Source organism: Tyto alba, unplaced genomic scaffold (assembly GCF_018691265.1).
Source record: "Tyto alba isolate M040663 unplaced genomic scaffold, T.alba_DEE_v4.0 Super-Scaffold_1000006, whole genome shotgun sequence".
NCBI lineage: Eukaryota > Metazoa > Chordata > Aves > Strigiformes > Tytonidae > Tyto > Tyto alba.
In genome coordinates this window covers 29,490,458-29,509,699 of record NW_024881272.1, presented here as the reverse complement: position 1 = coordinate 29,509,699, position 19,242 = coordinate 29,490,458, and the positions used below count along the sequence as shown (strand labels likewise).

Below are 19,242 nucleotides of genomic sequence, written 5' to 3'. Positions count from 1 at the left end.
AACCATTTACATCTTGTAAAATACTCCTTAACAAGGAATCAAAAGATAGCTAAAATAGCTAAAATATTATATTTTTTCCTGAGATTACTTTTTCATAAGCTGTAAAATATACAGTATCTGTTTAATGAGTAGTATTCTAAAATAGTGAATAAAACTGGCTACTCAATGTTGCTCACACACAGAAGAAAAATGAACCACCTCTTGGAAAAGATCTTTTTTTCCCAGTCAGGACACTAAAAACAGCCTCTCCAACATAAGCTTCATTATGTTACCTCAAGCAGTACCTATTCATACAGGTAGTCTTACCTGAGGGTATAGCACTTTGCTGAGAAGACAAAACTAACTTCTGGTGATCCAGAAATTCCCTAGAGAAAGATATCAGTCTAGCCTCTTCATTTCAGTCACTGTTGAGGTTGAACAATTCTATCACTTGTCATGAAAAGCTTACAGATCATCCTCTCTCAAAACAGTTCAATTATTCTACTTGATGTAAGTTTGCAGTGCATTGAGGTTGTAGTTTCAAGCTTTATTGCCAGAGCCAAGAATCTCAGTGAAAGTCTTGCTTTGATGGTAAATGGTTAATATTATGCTCAGACTCCAAGGTAAGGAAAACACATGACTGAGAGTTAGAGAACCAGTCCCATGTGCAGAAGTTCATGTTAACTGAAGCACCAGAGGCAGCCTCAAAGCATGATGACTTAATCTGCTTCTTGGGTTGATGTAGCAAGGAGAGCTGCACTGTTGTAATTTGACGGCTTCTCATATGAGATATAGCTTATTTACACCCAAGTTAGATACTTCTGAACTGCATCAGTTCTGCAGGTGTTCGCCAAAGTGACTCAGTCCTGCTGCTACTGAGAAGCTGCTCCTTGATATCATCATGCATGTGTGTTTTATGCTTTTAACAAGGATTCTACTGAAAATGATAAATTCTGCTTTGGAATCTTCATTTCAGAGTAACACTGCTGGGATATTCTAGGTAAACATCACACCTTGTCCTTTGCCAGAGATACTTATGGTTTTGCATTCTGGATCACATGTTGATTTTCTTCCATGCAAGAAGCATCTTATAAGGTTCTAAGCCTGCATTCTGATCATAGCTCAACACATAGTTTTCTTTACATTTTTCAGAGCTAGCCTGTGTTTTTGCTGCCTCTGACTGTACATCCCTCTAAAAGGAACTAAACTCACTGGATGAAACACTATCCTGCCAACTGCAGCCACTTTCTTTGCATGTTTCTGGCTTCTTAGTCAAATTTATTTCTCTAAACAGTGGCTCTCAATTCGTTAGATGTAAAAGCATTCCAATTTGAGGGGAGAAAGTCTTGCGTCTGTTATGGACAAAGTTGATATTCTAGAACTGTTGTGCTTGAATGTATCACAAGAAGACAAAATGTAGGAAATCACACTTGAAATACATTAAGGTGAAAACTGAACTGTGACCAATCCTATGTAAGTTTGTGTGACGGCTACAAGTTCCCCACTGGGTCTTTGTAGGCTCTGAGCTAGAGCCACTTCATCCAGTTCTCCCTGCTAGAGATCTCACTCCATTGGGACACATCCTAGCTCTTTATCTGCAAAGGTTCTTCATTTCCTCATTGAAATTTGAAAACAGAATGACATTTTTCTGAGAGGGAGGTTTATATCCTACGAGAAAAAAAAAAAAAAAAAAAAAAAAAGCAGCACTTCAGAATTGACTTAATTGTAATCACTGCTCTAGAACACTAGCACAAGAGAAATCATGCAATCCAGATCTGTACACAGGCTGCAATTCCACATGTTTATATTACAGAATTTTAACAGCTCTCAGACATCATTTTGCTGAAAACATTTCAGATCCAGAAAAAGTCCATAAAACCATTGCTCTGACGAAACCACGACAGAAGAGAATTAACTGCCTGAGTTTACTCAGTAGGCCTGAGGTCAGGTATTGAACAAAGCCTTCCTGACTCAGCTTCAACTACTATACCACCCTGCTTCATGAATCATCCACTAAGAGCTAGTTTATTTAACATCTACTTAAAAGCTGTATGATTTAAACACTGTAATAATCACTAATCAATTTGACAAGCTTAAGCTTAGAGGGGGAAAGCTAGAAACTTGATATAAAAACATCTTCGACCAATCTTTTCCCTACAGTTCCACAGATAAATATATTTATTACTATATAAATAGATATAACTCTTGTGCAGAGGTCTTCAAATATGGGGTCTTAAACTGAAGATAAGACAATGTAAGTCAAACTGCACCAACCACCACTGAACATGCTCTACAGAATGACCACTACTGTCTGATACTGAAAAAAATGGACAGTCCTCACAGCACATTATTCTGTTTCTTATAGTGCCCTTTCTTACAACACTAGCTCCTTTTAGCAGGCAGATGGAGATTTGCCTAACCTAAAAGGCAAGTGCCTTCCTGAGCTCCAGTCTATTCTGTGGCACCAAGAGCAGCCATTATCCTCTGGGCTATCTATTGAGACAGACCATATTTCACTTGGATTTCTTCAACACACCCACCTGCATTTCTTCTAAATAAATACACTTACTTGTTTTAGGTTTAAAGTAATGGATAATTACACCACCCTGTTAGTAATGTGTTCCACTGGTTAACTGTCTTCTTCTGAAGTTTCACTTTTGAATTTGGAAACTGGTGTAAACTAACCAAATTAACTTAGTGAGCAAGAGCCACTGTAAAGACATAAATTTGTCTGAAATAGTCAGGTTTCATTTGACCTTGAATTTTCATAGATGGAAGAAGTTCAGCATGAATAAGCACAAGTCTCACAGGGCTAACGTTAGGGCTAAACGTCCATTATAGCTAAACTAAGTCCAAGGCACCCAAAGCCATGAATAACTGTGTTGAATTACTTTTAACATAAAAGTATTTTGGCTTAAGTCTAAAATGTTTCTCTTTACTGTTTTTAAGCTACAGGTTTTGTTTTTTTTTTTTTTCTTTTATACTTTTCAAACGGTAAAAATATTCTGAAACCAAGGACTTTTTAAATGGGTATCAAACGGAAAGCTACATCGAGAATTGGTAACCCACGTTCCAAGCTTGATTTACACCGTGAAAGGCAGTGCCACATATGCCTTCCAAAACTTGTTTTTAAACTGTAGTTTTTACTTACTATGTAAGTGGTCAGATGCACTCACAGGAAACCCAGACAATCGCCCGGGCTCAGCCCCGGGAGGCGCCCGGCCCGGCCCGGCCTGGCCCCCGCCTCACGACGCCTCCCGCCTCAGCGCCGCCGCCGCTTTGTCTCTCAGCGAGCACGAGGCGCGAGGCGCCCGCCGCCCTTCTCCCTCAGCGCCCGCCGCCCTTCTCCCTCAGCGCCCGCCGCCCTTCTCCCTCAGCGCCCGCCGCCCTTCTCCCTCAGCGCCCGCCGCCCTTCTCCCTCAGCGCCCGCCGCCCTTCTCCCTCAGCGCCCGCCGCCCTTCTCCCTCAGCGCCCGCCGCCCTTCTCCCTCAGCGCCCGCCCACCCGCGCCGCTACACCCCGCGTCCCGCTCCCTCATAGCCCGGTGCCCTGAGATCGCTCAGGGGCAGGGAGAGGGCGCAGCTGAGGGGAGCTGGAGGTGGCGAGTGTCCCAGCTGCGCCGCCAGGGCTCCCGGTCACCCTCTTGCTGCGGATGGGGGTGGTGGGGCCCGCTTGATGCCTCTCGCTGTGGGAAGGGTTTAATGATGCCTCCCTCTCACAGCCTCTTAAGTATGTGTTTGCTAAAGTGTATTGATAGCACTTCGGTCTTCAAAAACAAAGTTGTGGTGTATCGCCAGCTATGTGAACACAACCACCGGAGTTTTCTGGATGCTGATGGTGGACAGGTGGCTTTCTCCTCCATAAGTCACTCCCAAGCCTATAAGGAAATGTGAGTGCAGGTTCTGATTTTCTATCTTCCTCTACACCTTGAGTGTGCCAGGTGCTTTGCTTCTTTAGAACAAAAATTATTTCATTACTTCTCTATTTTTTTAAAAAGGTTCGTCTTTCTGATTCATTGGTATGCCATCATTGCACTGGCCATGAAAAATACTGTAAAGTGTTTTGAGGAAAAACAAAACACAGCTGCATACTTGGTCAGTAAGGAAAGTAAAGTAAGCAGGCGTGGCCTCTGCAAATCTCTATAAAGCTGGGCAGTTTTGGGGAATGGGATTACTAGCTTTGTGCATGCCTTTGGAAAGACAGGAAGATGGCCAAAGGGCCTAGAGATATTTAGAACAAATTTGTAACCCCGGGACTGAGGAACATGAGGAAGGAAAGAACAATTTCATGATGTGAGACAGTCCATGAGGAAGAGAATGTAAAAAATTAGCTATCTGCAGGTACAGGAGGCTTTCAAATTACCTGAATGTAAGTGTATAGTTACTGTTGGAAGAGCATGAGAAACAGTCGATTTGCACCTTGATCGCAATAATACACTTCTTAATGGGAAACAGAGCCTGTTGTGAAAAACTAGGAAGGTTCTCCTAGGGAATTATGCATATGACTGTTATTTAAACCACGTTTTGAAAAAGAAATGTTTTGTATTTGCTCTAGTTTATGTGGCCTGGATATTTTTGAATAGATTGTACCAGTAAGACTATAAAACCCTGACAGTAATTAGTAAATGAAACCAGAAATGCCTCCACTAAAGGCAGTTGCTTAAAATAAAAGTGAAAACAGTGTGAGATCAGAACTGGCCTATCATTACATCCATAGGGGATCACCATATAAAGCCAGTAGTAAGGTTGCCACTAATGTTGCCCAGCTGAGGACAATATCCAGTGAGTCTGTGGGAAGGGCCAGCAGGGAGAAACAAGAGAAAAATGTTACCCACTGTAAATAAAGGTAATACTAAAATAAGCCTGCTGGTTTGGGTGGGTTCTTTTTCACAAGTGTTCTAGCCCAGGTTCTTCAAGCCTTACTTGTGTATGATAAGACATACCTGTAAGGATACAGGGAAGTAAAATACATAGGTGGGTGAATGGGCACATCACGGCCTGGTCATCAGTGGTGGACAGGGAGCTCTCTCAGTGGCTGGGTTAGGTGTAAAACATGCAGTGACAATCCGATTTCAGGAAAAGATTCCACAATTTCTTTATATTTGGATTTCTCCCTTACGTTCTGGCAAGCTAAGTAGAGACATAACTCTGTGGCTAATGCTAATGTTGCAGTAGTAAAATATTGGGCAGAAAATAGGAAAACCAGACCCACTTGCCCATAAGAATGATTTAATTAAAGTTTCCACTGTTCCAAAATAGGTATGTTTCACATCATCAGGAATTTTTCTGTCATGAAAATTATTTTTTTAAGGGGAGGGAGAATTTTGTTTGCAGCAAGCTGACTTTATTGGTAGGCAATTAAATATGTCTTTGGATTGCTGTTCAAAATTAATTACTCATTAATGTGGAAAAAACAGCTATAGTCTTGCTGTGGATTCAGAAGTTTCCAACTGGGTGCATCTAATTCCAAGAAGAAAAAGAAATAAAAGACCTAGAGAGAGTATTATAATCACTGTCATAAGAAAACCTGCTTCAGTCCAGATGTAGAAGCCGATACCACAGAAATGTTAACATCTAGCAGTTTGCTGCAGGGCAATGACAAATGAATCTTACATATGTTCACAGAATGGACACATTACGTGATCCTTCTAGAATCCCTTGGGCTTGTTTTCATTTTTCCAAAGCTCCTACAGAAAATGCAAATTACAATAATCTGAGGTTTTGGACAGTGTCACAGACACCTCTGTATAAAACTTGGATTCTAAACTTGCATACCTAACCAACGTTGTCAACTCTGTACCCTCGCAAGTAATTCCACTGAAAGTAATGAAATTAGTGGTGTGAGTAAATGTTAAAGAACCGGTTCCTAATTTCAGGTTTTCCCTTCAGTGTACAAACAAAGCTTGTTGCTCCATGATGGCCTAGGGGCTTGCAGTAAGGGCAGGGAATTGACAGAAATGTCGGGTATTAGGAATCACATCTTCAGAAGTTCTGATCTGTTTAACAAGGGAGTCAATCCTTAGAAATCAGAAAATAATGGTGACAAAAGCAATGTGCGGAACTCCTACTGCAGTCAGTAGCAGCTTGCTTGCAGAAAGATTTCAGAAGTATCATAGCTTTCTTTTTTTCTCCCCAAATTTTATGAATTTGACCAAAGTCTATGGGGCTTTAGTCTTAATAAAAAACAATAAAACTCTGGGATGATTTAGGATGGAACAACCTCTGAGTGACTTGTCTAATCCAAATCATTCCATTTCAATCCAAATTGATTTCATTATCCCCAAGTTATTTATTTAAATAAATGGAGTCAGAAGGGATCAGAGAGTTTAATTATTGGAAACATTGGTTGGCGCTAAGTTTGGAATTAAAATTATTCACTTTGAAGTCCTTAAGTGCACAGTATGACAATACCAGTTGTCAAGGAACATTTTTTCCTTGGTTAAAAAGGACAAGCTGAGCATAAAGTGGAAGAATGAAAACTTGAATTATCCACATAAGATAATTCTGCCTGTCAGCTGGAGAGTTAGTTTAATTCTCTTACTGAGTCATTTACTTTTCCATCCAGGGATAAGTGCAAGAACCTGGGGACAAATTTCCTAAAACGTAAAAATCTGAAATGACACCAAAAAAAGTTTGACTGATGCTATGATTATGCATATTAAACAGTACTGGCATTACTATTGGTGCTGTAGGAAAGCCAATTTTAACTGTTCAAGAGTTCAGCCTGGGGTCATTTCCTAATAGAAGGTAATCAAGCTGGTCAGACATCATTTGTCCCTGCTCACCTTCTTGTCCTTCATGTGTACGGAAGTAGCAAGGTTTGGTAATGGTTTTGCATCTACTTTGCCACAGCTGACATGAAGATCTAAAACTGAGTCATATCCCCACTCAACTTTATCTGCTACAAACTGAAGACTGGTCTATTTTTAGACTCCCCTTGTAAGGCAGCTCCTCCATCTTCTTACTCAGTTTAGTTGCCTTTCTCTGCCTCTTCTTTAAACTTGCTACATCCCTCTGGAGATGAACATTGGTCTGCTGCAGTCCAGTGAGAGACATCCTACTGGAGTGCCATACCATCATTCAAACAGCCAACGTAAAGGCTTGGACTCACTCACCGGTAGTTCAAGAAGATGGAGGAAAAGGAAAATAAGGAGTTTGGCTTGGCAATCTGCAAGCGGTCACTGGCACAGCAAAATAGAGAGAAAACAGTCCTGTGTATGCAGTATATCTACAATGACTGCATTACAGTCAGAGAAAAGGGCTGGAGTCCATCTTGCTTTGCAATTTAAGGAATAATACAACACCGAGTATGACTTTAGAAAAATATCTGGGAAGGAGACTATTCAACTGTTCATCTTGTACGTTACTATTTCTTTAAATCATTATATTATATATACATAAAAAAATAACCCTCCATCCACCAAGGAAACTGCTTAGTTGGTGCTTCTGGTATTTCTATTTGTAGATTATTTTATTTTGAAAAAAGCTTTGTGCTGTCCATCCAGACACCTTAAAAAAGTATCTAGATTTTCCCAGGCAGACAGCAGTTTTAAGAGGATGTTTAGGACATTCCTGGGAGCAGAGATGCTGTTGTAAATCTAGTATATAACAAGTTGTATATTAGATTATTTGATATAGATGTATGTGGTTTTCAGCTTCTCCTCTTGGTAGTTTTAGGTTTGCTACTTCCACTCACCGTCCCCCCCCAAACCCTGTGTGCTGGAAAGCATTCCAGCAGATCATCTACTACACTTAAAAAAAAATAAAATTCAGCTTAGTATAATTTCTTTACATCTTGCATTGAGCAAGGGATTGTTAGTACAAGTAGCAGACAGGAAGAATGTTTATTTTGCTGTGTTAACCTCTACAGCAGTAGTCAAAAGTTGCAGAAGAAAAATACTGAAGCATAAATCTCTCTCCAGACCAGTTTTTACACAGAGCTGTTCAGGGCAACACCTGGTATTTGTCTAGAAAAATTATGTGTAGATATTCAAGCCTCAAATCATCAAACCATACCAACAATTTAATGTATCTTTTTTAATTATACAGAAGTCCCAGAAAGTTATTCAAACATTAACAACTGATCCATTTAATACAAAACCAATTCCTCTACGCAAAACAGAGGAATGTACCTTTAATTTTTAATTAAACATTATCATTGAAAATTATAATATATATGCATTTGACTAATTATTATGCTAAATGGTGTTTTGTCCTTGTTTCCTAGGCAATCTCTCCACACCTTTGATATGCCACAGTGCACTTCCAATACACACATATAAACCTGTCTGCACGAGCCCTTTAGAAACAAATAGTACTGTTTAGTTTCAGTTGTACTGAGTTAAACAACATTGAATTTATGTATAAACCATGAAAGACATTCAAAATTCTGAAGCCTGTGTGACATGAAGTAATTCCAAATCAGTCTGTCCCCAACCTGAACAGAAGATGCTTTAAAGGCAGTTCACCCAGAAAGTAACGTGGAGGCACTGGATTTCAGCCTACACCAGACCTTTCTGCAAATTCCTCCCATGCCCTTCTTTACAAGTGTAGTAGCACCTACTATTCCCTTACTCTGCTGAATCCAGTGAATCATGTTCTTATGCAGCCAAGTAAATCAGCAATCCACACTGTCTTCCCATCTTCTCTCACTCAGTCTTCAGGCTCCGCATCATTTAACTCTTCTGTAATATTCAGAACCAGGTTTCTTTTACAGCAAATTGGTATACAAACAACACATTTTTGACTACTGTCATAACATGAGAAGGCTACAGAATGCACATGGCTCAGAGACCTCACTCCAAAGTCAGGGAGCCATCTAACCTCAGCAAAGGAAACAAATTCAGTCATAATCATGTGCTGCTTCCACCTGCTTAAGGGGGAAGGGATTTACCATGGCTCTGGAAAACCTCTTTTAGGAACAAGGGCTTTACAGTGCTAGGGAGGCTAAGCTATGAGCCTGGTAGCTCTAACATGATCATAAAGTGAGGCAGGGGACTAATCCCCTTCCTGTAGCTGCTGTGACTGCTCAGTGACTAAGTGTCACTCTACCCTGCTACAAACTAACTGCTCAGAAATGAAAACAGTGCTGCCTGCTGCACAGCTCTTCTCCAGCCCATTTACTGTTTAGAATACTGAGATTGGTCTCTGCTTGTTTCTTCTGGGGAGGAAGGTGGTTGGCTAGGTTCGTGAACCACCCCTGAATCCTGACTGTCAGCTTCAGTAGCTGAAATAAAAATGAAGAATAGAAAAAGGTCAGTTAAACACAAACAAACCAAAAACCCCAAACTCTATTATTTCCGTTTGCATTACACCTGGTATCAGTCACATTTCCAGAAGTAAATTCTCAATGTAAAGTTACTTTTGTCAATGCACTTTGTTTTTCAACCCAGTTAATTCAAAGGTGCTTGACATCAAGGAGCTGCAGCTCTCTGAACTGAGATCCTGCACTTCAGACAGCAGTTGATTGTTTCAGCCATGCTTAAAGAAATGTAGCAGAGTGCCTCAAGATGGCAAGTGTTGAAGCTGCACTGGAATAGAATTACGAGGCAGACTCTTTTGCCCACCTAACTGCAGTGAATCTACACGATGCCTTTTCAACACTCCTGTGAATTCTCAAAGGCCTTGACAGACTGAATAATCCCCTCTTCAAATCCAGCTAGGGATTTTTATTTTAGAAAGTATTTACTTGACAATTTGCATCAAAAGCTCCCTCATTTCCTCATGGGCAATGTGGGTTTTTGTTTGTTTTTCTGCAGGTTGTTCTTTTAGAAAGCCAACAATCTGCAATCAGGCTCTATCCTCAGATGCTGCACTGGTTGTTTTGATGAACATACAGGGTCTTTATTTTGTCAAATCTCCATAACATTACTAGTCAATACTGCATGAAATTGTGTAACAACATGGCCTATACTTCACATCACTGCTGTAAACTTAACTGGCCTCAGTCAGTCAGCTGCAGTCAGCTATTGACTCACATCTTTCTGATAGCAGCTTCTAGTCTTGGAAAAATCTTTTTCAGACAGGACTTGTTTGTGGGTTTTTTTTTTTGTTGTTGTTGTTTTTTTTTATACATTTGTTTTCATTTCAGATTCCCTTCAGGGTAGAGATCACGGACATTTCTTCTCACCAGTTGTCCCCTGCTGGAGTTTTCTATATCCATTTTCCTGCAACATTTTTGCCAGAAAGCCCATTTCACCTCAATTCTGGAGGTCTCTCTGGATGAAGGATGTTCCCAAGTCTAATTGCAGGTTTGAGTCAGTTCCTTTCTTGGGAAAAAAGACATGATGCAAACCTAATACATCCCTATGCACTAAATGTTGCAGCTTTTCTCTTTCTTCAAGCATCTTGAATACCAGAATCAAAGAATTATTAGTTTCACTGTAGCTTCCCTCTACATCTGCATCTTCTGCTGGCAAGCTATCTTGTACATGACCTCATGCAGAACAATCCCCCCTCACTGGGTCACAATTGCAAATTCCTACATATCCTGAAGCACAAATACTATGTAGTGGAATCAATTTGTACTTTCTCTGTAGTACTGAGAAAACTGGATTGTTCTCTGAGCAGCACAATCCATGATGCACTGTTTCCTATGGCTTTCTGCCTGGGTTGCGATTTCCCTAGTGTGTAATAAGGGCTGAGGTCATTAGATGGCATTTTGCTCTCTAGAGGAGTGCTCTCATGACCTCTTCTCCATGCAGTTGCCTGTTTTCATGATTGTTTGGCCAGTACAACTCCACTCTACCAATACAGGACTGGATGTCCTCTGTTTTCCTTATGCAATACCACTATTTTTCTCCATGCCCCCCATGTTTGTCAGCTACTCCCAGTTCCTTCCCATTCCCACATACTCTAACAAAACAGCTGCCAGTGCAGTATCCTGCAGATCTTTTGTCCCCTCCCAATCACAAAACCCGTTAATTCTCATATACACTTTCTGGTTTGCCTGACAGCTCTCAGTTTCTTCTCCTCCCCTCAAACTCACCCCATGTTATATGCACACTTGTATCTCCTACACACTGCATTAAATTCCTAATGCCTTTACCAGTATCTTAAAATAACTCTACATTTCTACAGTGTCTGTACACCCCCCACATTGCCATATTCTTAATATTCCCCTTGTTCACTACATCTCCTGCTTACTTTTCTTTGGCTTTCCAGCCAGACAAGAAGCAGGTATGCTCTGACTGCTCTGAAGATACGTGCCCACTGCTGGGCTGACTGGCAGGCACTTGATTGTTGGCCAAGGTACACACACATCACTCGGGAACTGAATGCACACTGACAGCCAGCCAAACACCATGACATGGCTGCAAACAAACCATTTTGTGGAAGGCATCTGTTTCCCTTGCAGATCAATATTGTGTAGGCCTGTGATCACAACAGATACGTTTGGCTGAAAATAACTAATGGGTTGAAAAGTTACAAGAGAACTGACATTACAGAAAAAGAGACTGCACAAGCCTTATGTTGTCGAGAAAGCAGGCCAAACCCTCCCCAACTTACATTTTGTCCCACATAACCACCATCAATGTCTTTTCAATTCAAATGAGATAATTACACTCCTCTATTTCTCCTCCCTCTTATACAAGAGATTTGATTTTTCACTGGGTGATTATTGTAATCTGTTTCATAAACAGATTATCAATTTTTTATTCTCATGTTCAAGAAGAGAAATAAAGTTGTATTTATCTGCATTTTCAAAAAGAATTTAAAATAAAACTGGCTATTCATTCATCCAGTGCTAGTGGTTAATTCTCTGAGCAGCTCTACCCTCTTGTGGTCACAGCTAGCTGCAGCCAAATGAAAAACTTGCAAATATAATCACAAATATGTCCACATGTAGGCACAACACATGGAACAGACCCAAAAGAGATGGGCACAAAGACCTGACCTATGTCAGAAATTTAAAATCCTGGGAGAATCAATAAAACAACTTGAGATTTTGCAAATTCAGTCTTTCATTTACAGCAATTAAAATGTAGGATTCTCAGATGAGCAAGAAATGTCATATTATTCATGCATTTTTTTAACACTTTGTCTAAATTGCAACAGAGGCAAATAATTTTTAAATTATGTCCTGCAAAATAGCTGTTTAGGAAAATATTTTCATTCTGAGAACATCAGCAGATCATATTCTTGAATAGCTCTGAGTCTTGGGGTCTTCAATGTCTGTGTAACATTCAGGTGCTTGTCAGCTGGGAAGCCGAAGCATGTCAGGCTGTTTGCCCCAAGTCAGCCCTTGCCAGAGCTGTACAAGCTGGCAATCTGTCCTGGGACTTCAGGATCTCAGTCCTGGCTCCATCACAGGGATCTGAGAACCCCTGTAAACTAGCTAGAATCAGGGTCTTTTGGGGCTTTCATCTCTGTGGTTAGATATTGAAACCAGCTTAAAACTGGATCTCCCAGGAGGGTTTATCTCATACTTCCTTACCATGTGCTTCCTTGGTTGTTTCAGCCAACATGTTCAGCGAAAGGGGAGGTGGAATGTAATGAATCCCTGTCAGAAAACTTGGTGGGATGAACTGAGGCAAAGGAGCGTAGTATCCTTGTTGGAAATCTCCACCACCATCTGGAATCTGTGGAAACACAGGAAGCAAAGCATCTTCCATCTAAAGATTCTCTCCAGGATACATCTGCAGTACCAACAATTTCTCTTTCAGTTTTTATCTGAGAGTATTACATTTTTTGTCCATTTTGTGGCTATATGCTGCCACATCCATGTACGCACTAGCACATGCAAAGACCGTGCACAGTGGAACATGCTGAAACTGAGAAGCAGCAGCTTCTCAGACCATGTCTCAGCTGAAGCTGCCCTTCTGAGTTCTCATCACCTGTTCTGGCATCTCATTAGAACAGTTGGTTTAAACCAGAAGCAGCTCACCTTCACCACTGACTCAGTGTACTTGCCACCGAACAAGTCTGGAAGTCTTCATGCAACAGTGAGGCAACATAGGAAAATGCCCCTTGCCACCACCACCCTCCTAGTTACGGATTCTCCCCTGAGCCCAGCAAAGTGAAGGGCTCTACCTACACTGCGGGGCTGGTGTGCACTGCAGAGTGCCCCACAGCCCTGGTGTTCTGTGATCACCAGACCTGTTAGATCATGATAAAACTCATTCCGTGTCCAAGGAGACATTTCCGTCCCTCAAAAACACTAGCATCAGAGAAATAGGAGCATTTTTCTCTTGGATCTGGCCATGTACCCTGGTACAGACAGAACTTGTTTGAGATCTTTCCATCTGTTTCAGGGCAGTTAAAAATTAAGTTCAAAACCACATACAGTGATGGTCTAGACAAAGCATTTCCCAACCTGTGTATATCCACCAGGATAATTTACCTGGATTTCAGACTGCTGATAGCCACCCTCTTTCTCAGTAACCCCTAAAATGTGACAGGGAATTTCTATGCAAGCATAATAAATCTAGTAGGCTTGAGGCAGATCACTCTACCTTAACATGAACTGATGAAGTGTACTCAATACAGAGAGAATGGCACATGGCAGCTGGAAATCTGATAATGTGCCCAACTGTGGCACAAAAACTGGACACCACTAGTTTGAACAAACATGACTGACAGCACTGAAAGGAACTGAAAGTGCCCACACACACCATTACAACTGACAGGCAATTTAGCATCTTGTCTGTGTGGTTTGTATGCTGAACAGTTTTTCATCTGAAACTTCTGTTAACCACAATTTTTCGCTGTTTTTGAGCAAACAAATATCTCCAAACAGAAATAGCTGACCATGATGATTTGCTTCCTTGTGGAAATTGATTTTCACTTGTTCTTTTCTGCAGCTGTGGTGCCTTCACCAAGCCCTGAAACTCTCCCTCCCCACTATATTTGTCCTGCATGGAAGAAGAGGAACTTCCCAGTGCACATTCTGTGCCATCTATGCTGGCACAACATGACCACATTAAGCGTCCAACTACCATCATTCCAAAAGGCTGTGGCAGATATTAACAGGACATATAAGCCCCAAAGCACTTCACAAAATCTGTCTCCTTGCAGGTGCATGGGTTTGTTCTTCTGGGTTCAGGTCAGACTATTAACATCACTATTTGCTAATGTTATCTTCAGCATAATATATCAAAATGCTGTGAGGTAACTGATAAGCAGGATAACTTTTCATGGATACTTTAAGAGGAAGAAGGCAGCTAAGAGTAAAGACAGCAGTATTTCCAGAGTAATTAAGACTGCTACTTACTGACACAGAAGCTGCATTCCCTGGCCCATAGTTGCGGAAACCTCTCTGAAGTGATATCCCTGGAGGTGATGGTGCTCCCCTACAGCTTGACTCATTGATGGCAAATCCCATGGGAAATGGGTGGTAAGGATATACCCCAGAACACCCAGGGTACACTTTTGGAGGGTCTCTTTCCAGGTATTCTGGGCTGACCATGTATTCTGGAGGAAAAGCAGGGTGAGCTAGCAAACAATGAGAAAACAATAAAAGTATTCATGTAATTCTATGGAGTTCAGTAGAAGTAGCTGCAGGACCAAATTCTACTCTCAGGCAGGAGAATTTGGTCCTCTGATTTCATGCTTAGCTCCTCATAATTTTATTTTCTGTTTTTTTTTAAGGAACTAAGGAAAGGTGCAGCTGTAACACAGAATGATCTGCGTTCTGTTGTGCCTTGTGCCCTGTGAAGCTAGTCCATAGTGAAGCACTGCAAAATCTTATTATTTCAGTACATCAGCAACAGCAAAACAACCTACCTTAAGGCTTTTAACTCTAGCAGAACTTAAAACAAAAATCTACAGGTAAGAGTTCTAACTTTAGTCCTGTCTGTCACTTATGTTAATTTACAGACAAAGGCTCAGTTTTAGGGACATACACAGGCAATTTCAGATGCAGAAGTTAGTTAATTCCTTTGGTTTTTTATCTTGCGTCTGGAATCTTATATGACCTCTCTGAAATCTTAAAAAAAATAGAGTGGTTATTTGAATACAAATAGGGTCTTTCTTATCTGCACAGCCTCCTGTTGGTAGTAAAGTGTAAGAATATGCTTCAAGAGTATGTCAAATTCTGGAGCATTAGAATTATACTATTTGTCCCTAACCTTTTTTTAAGTTGGTCAGCAGGTTAAAAATGTTATTAAAGAAAGGACAGACAGGCACATGTACAGCTAGTGTCATCCATAAACATAATTTTCTTAGGAAACAAAGCTAACAAAAAAAGGGAACAGTTATTGACAGATTAGGTGGGAACTAGTGATGTCTGAAATAAGTCTTTCCTCTGGGCTTCTCTGAACAGCATTTTGTCTTGCAGGCTGCCAACTCTCCAGAGGCTCAGACTAATGACTACTGCAGTCAGTTGGGATTTCCATGAAATTACTATAGTAAATAGTAATAGTATGAAGTTAGTATAATAAATAGTAATAAACTAGACAAGTCACATGAAAGACTCTATTAAAGGAAGCAATTTAAGAGGTGACAGACCATACAACTGTTCCACCTGCAAAATCTATGTTCTGCTCTTAAATACCAAATGCACTTTTACACCAAGTGATTCCAGCCAAGTTCACTTTTTGCTACAGGAATTAAGGCCAAAAGGTCTCTTTCTTTTACAGTGCTATCATAAAATCCTTGCTGCAGGCAACTGCAGCAGTAACTTCCCCATCTACCTGCCATTGCTGAGGTTTTTGGCATTTTTGTTGCTGGAGGCTTGTGCTTGTGAATTCATAAACAGTGAGACAGCACTCGGAGAAACAAACAGGAGCACCTGCAGTGCAGAGCGGATCGCAATTTGGTTTCCCTCCCAGACTAACTTCCCGCTCAGAGAAATGCCACTTGCTTAAGCTTCAACTTTGCAGTAAGCAGCAAGGCTGAGTGCATCGCTTCTGCCACTGCACACCCTGCAAAAGGGAAAACAAATGCAGCTTTGCACATTCAACATGCAAGCTGAGTACCTGTGTCCAGAGAGGAAGGAAAGCAGGAGAGACAGCAGGAACGGCTCTCTGGGGAGCTGGAGCCTGAGCAATCAACAGGTGGAAACTGCACAAGTGGCAGTGTTTGATGGGGAGGAAGAGGAGGATGAACATGAAAAGAAAGATGGCGGGACAGGGGAATAGGCTCTGGGGACAGGCCCTTACCGTAGTCCCAGAAGGGAGCCCCGCTGGGCGGTGGTGGCGGCTCCCTGCATTCCATGCCTTTGCTGTTGCCGGAGGGCTGGGTGCCCTTCACCCCTTCGTGGCCGCTCTGCTCAGGGGCACTGGCCGCCCCAGGGCCTTCGCCCAGGGGAGCGGGCCCTGCGGCTGCCCCGGCCGGGGGGTCGGGCACCTGCTGCCTCAGGGCCTTCTGGGCAGCCATGATCTTCTGGCGCTCGGTGATAAGGGCACACTTGTCGCACAGGCAGAGCTTCCAGCGGCAGTGGCCGGCGTGGCCCTTCACGGGCACCACGAAGCCGTGGTTACGGCAGCGGGAGCACTTGGGTGTCCGCAGGGCCGCCTTCACTGCCGCCGCAGCAGCCTCCTCAGCCTCCATGGCACACCAGTCCTGGCTGACCCCCCGGGCTGGCTCCTCAGGCCTCTTATATAGGGCACGGCCACTGCTGCCCCCGGCATGTAGCAACCTGGGCAGGCGGGGCAGGAGAGCCCATGGTGGCGGGTGGGGAATGCCCCGCTGTGGGGAGCCTGAGGCACAGGAGCCGCCCGCGCCCCGCGGGCCGGGCCTCCCCTCCCTCAGCCGGGGATGGCTGTACCTGCCCGCCTCCCCCTGCAGCCCCTTGGTGCGGGCTGGAGCCGGAGCTCAGCCATGGGGGCCTGGAGGAAGGGAGCGAGCAGCCACCGCGGCTGCAAGAGCAGGGCTGCCTCGCGTTTTAGTGCATTTCCTTGTGCTAGTGCATGCACAGATGTGGAGTTTTGGACAGGCGGGGCGTGCATGGAAGACAACTGCAGTGTCCCTTACAGTACTGCCTTCAGTGGTAGCTTTCCCTTTTGGCACTTTAACATCTGCACTCGCTTTATCATACCTCTCATGCATTCACTTTTAATACGCACAGGATTTCGGTTCCATTTTGTTTTCAATTTGCAGCATGCTTCTCTTGATCAGGAGGAGTGACTGCCTCAGCAGAAAAAAAGGAACTTTAATCATTCTGTTTTTCAAAACATGGTACTAAGATGAAGGCAGAAAGCATATGTCATTCAAGAGACCTGTCTTCTTTTCTCAGAATTTCATATTCTCTGGAAACAAAGGCTTATAATTGGAAATAACAGGAATGCTCCAGTTCCAGAATTGCTTAGAAAGCACTTGTTATTTGTTACTGCTGGTAGCTACAAAACCATGGTTTACACAGTAGCCCATTTTCAGGAGAAAACTTTCCACTTCGCAGTGTAAGGCACAATACTGCTGATTTTTCTCACATATGCAATAGCTAATTCTGTTTTAAAATCCTGAGATGCTAATAGCTTCTTCTGCATTACAGAGAATACTATAAAAACAAACCACCAAGTAGTTGTGAAGTTTTTTACCAATTAGTTTCAAAAGAACCAGGTAACTTCTATCTGCTGCTCTGAAACAATTCTAATATGCAACACAGTATGTTCCGCAGAAGCCCTTCCCATGGAGCAAACCTTCTTGGAAAATTTGGGTGCACCCCTCAACACCTGGGGGGAGGGGGCGGGGGGGTAGACGGTGAGCCCTCAGTTTAGCAGGCCCTTTAAGAGATTTGACAACACTCTAGTTGGCCTTAGCAGTGAACAACCAGCCCCCTTGCCCTGCAAGCCCCCGAAGCTCAGCCTAGATTCAGGCTTCTCACTTTGCAAAAGACCCAGGAGGACTTTGCATCTGAGTCCTGCAGGTTTCCAGTAGGATTTAGTCTCTTGGGGAGATGTTTTTTTCGCAAGTGCAATACGGCATACAAGCCCAGACTTGCTCTCTAAATCAATTCAGACCCAAATCCTCAAATGCACACAATCCCTAGACCACCCAGCACAGCAGCAATCCTAGCATGCATATTTTGCTATCCCAGTTGCAGACTGAGTCTTTCATAGTTGCTTTTTGTGAGGGGCTCTCAGCCATGCCTTTGTCCCCATGCATTCAGAGATCCTATGCAGGAGAAAGGCCAAATCTGCCCAGGCACACAGCAGGTCACCTAGGAGAAACCACAGTAGTGCTCTTTAGAAACCGGCTGCTGGACTGCATGCACAGCAGCTCCTTTTGTGAGTGAGAGGCAGCAACGCACACATGAAAATGTGATCAGCTCCCTGTCCTCAGTTGCAGATAATTTCCCCCAGAAGACTACTAAAGTGCTGTCTAGAAAGCCAGCTTCATGTGCATGGATGTGTGCATTGTGGCTAAATATCTTTGAAAATTTGACCTGAAAATGTTACCATTTCTTTCTAGTTCAGAAAGGTACTTGGTTGATATGTCTTCAATAGAAGCTACTCTTAAATGCAGTCTTGAAGTGCTGCCAGGGCCTTGATGTTCCTGCAATCATTCTAAACATTGACTCTGTATTAAATATAGGCAGATAATATCTTCCTAATTTTATGCTCCATATTTTTACTGTATGTTAAGGATGTGTATATTTAGCTGTAGAATGAAAGAGGATGAATGACACATTTTAAAAAACTGTAATTATATCCTTCCATAGATACACAATCTGTGTTCATGTGGACACTTCAGCAGTGGAGGAGGAAGGTAGGTTATGTACATTTTCCCCAGTAATTTTTTATTCAAAGTCACATAATACTATTTTTTGAGACATTTACTCAGACATACTTAAATTTATCTCTCTTCTCTCTCAGAAAAGGTATACTAGCCATGGGCTGTAACAGTTACTCCATTAATAAACCATGTCTTTCAAAGTCATGTGGATTTTTCTTTTGAACAGTTTTCATCTAAGCATTCAGGATTCATTATACTTTCCATATAGTTTGTTTCAAACAAACTGCTTGAAGACTTGCTTTTTATAGAAAAGTGAACATTTTACTTTGCTTTTGAGGTAAATCTTTATTTCTGCAGACAGTTCAAAGAATTCTGCTATTCCAGTCCTGTTATGTGTTTCTATATACATTTGAGTTAGCTTATCACACACCATTAGCAAGACCATCACATAGAGAAGACAGAACAATTTCAAAATAAATTTTTGGAATGAGATGTAGAATTGTATGTAGATGCAGCTTCATGTCTATTATAATTTTCTCCTTTATTCAGATTTGAAAGGAAATGAGGCACAGTAAAGACTCTTTTCTCTAAAACTTACTCGTTTACTGTAGCATTTTATGTAACATATGGTGGGAGTGTAACATAAAGTG

At 42.1% G+C, this 19,242-nt stretch overlaps 1 protein-coding gene across 2 annotated transcripts; it reads right to left on the bottom strand.

Moving 5' to 3' along the window:
* Positions 1–7,999: 7,999 nt before the first annotated feature.
* On the bottom strand, positions 8,000–16,642 carry DMRTB1 (DMRT like family B with proline rich C-terminal 1). Of its 2 annotated transcripts, none has more exons than XM_009970731.3 (4): positions 16,078–16,642; positions 14,190–14,410; positions 12,414–12,558; positions 8,000–9,203 (listed from the first exon to the last, which is right to left on the bottom strand). In XM_009970731.3, the coding sequence occupies exons 1-4, from the start codon at positions 16,466–16,468 to the stop codon at positions 9,097–9,099; spliced, it is 864 nt and encodes a 287-aa protein (XP_009969033.3). In that variant the 5' UTR covers positions 16,469–16,642; the 3' UTR covers positions 8,000–9,096. The 2 variants fall into 2 exon arrangements, with proteins under 2 accessions (XP_009969033.3, XP_042664151.1); XM_042808217.1 differs by having other exon boundaries at positions 14,190–14,389; positions 16,078–16,602.
* Positions 16,643–19,242: the final 2,600 nt, after the last annotated feature.

Coding starts and splice junctions, on each gene's coding strand:
- DMRTB1 (XM_009970731.3), bottom strand. CDS start 16,468: ATGGAGGCTGAGGAGGCTGCTGCGGCGGCAGTGAAGGCGGCCCTGCGG. Junction 12,559..14,189: donor GGAATGCAGCTTCTGTGTCA/GTAAGTAGCAGT, acceptor GTGTTTCCACAG/ATTCCAGATGGTGGTGGAGA. Junction 9,204..12,413: donor AACAACCAAGGAAGCACATG/GTAAGGAAGTAT, acceptor TTTTTATTTCAG/CTACTGAAGCTGACAGTCAG.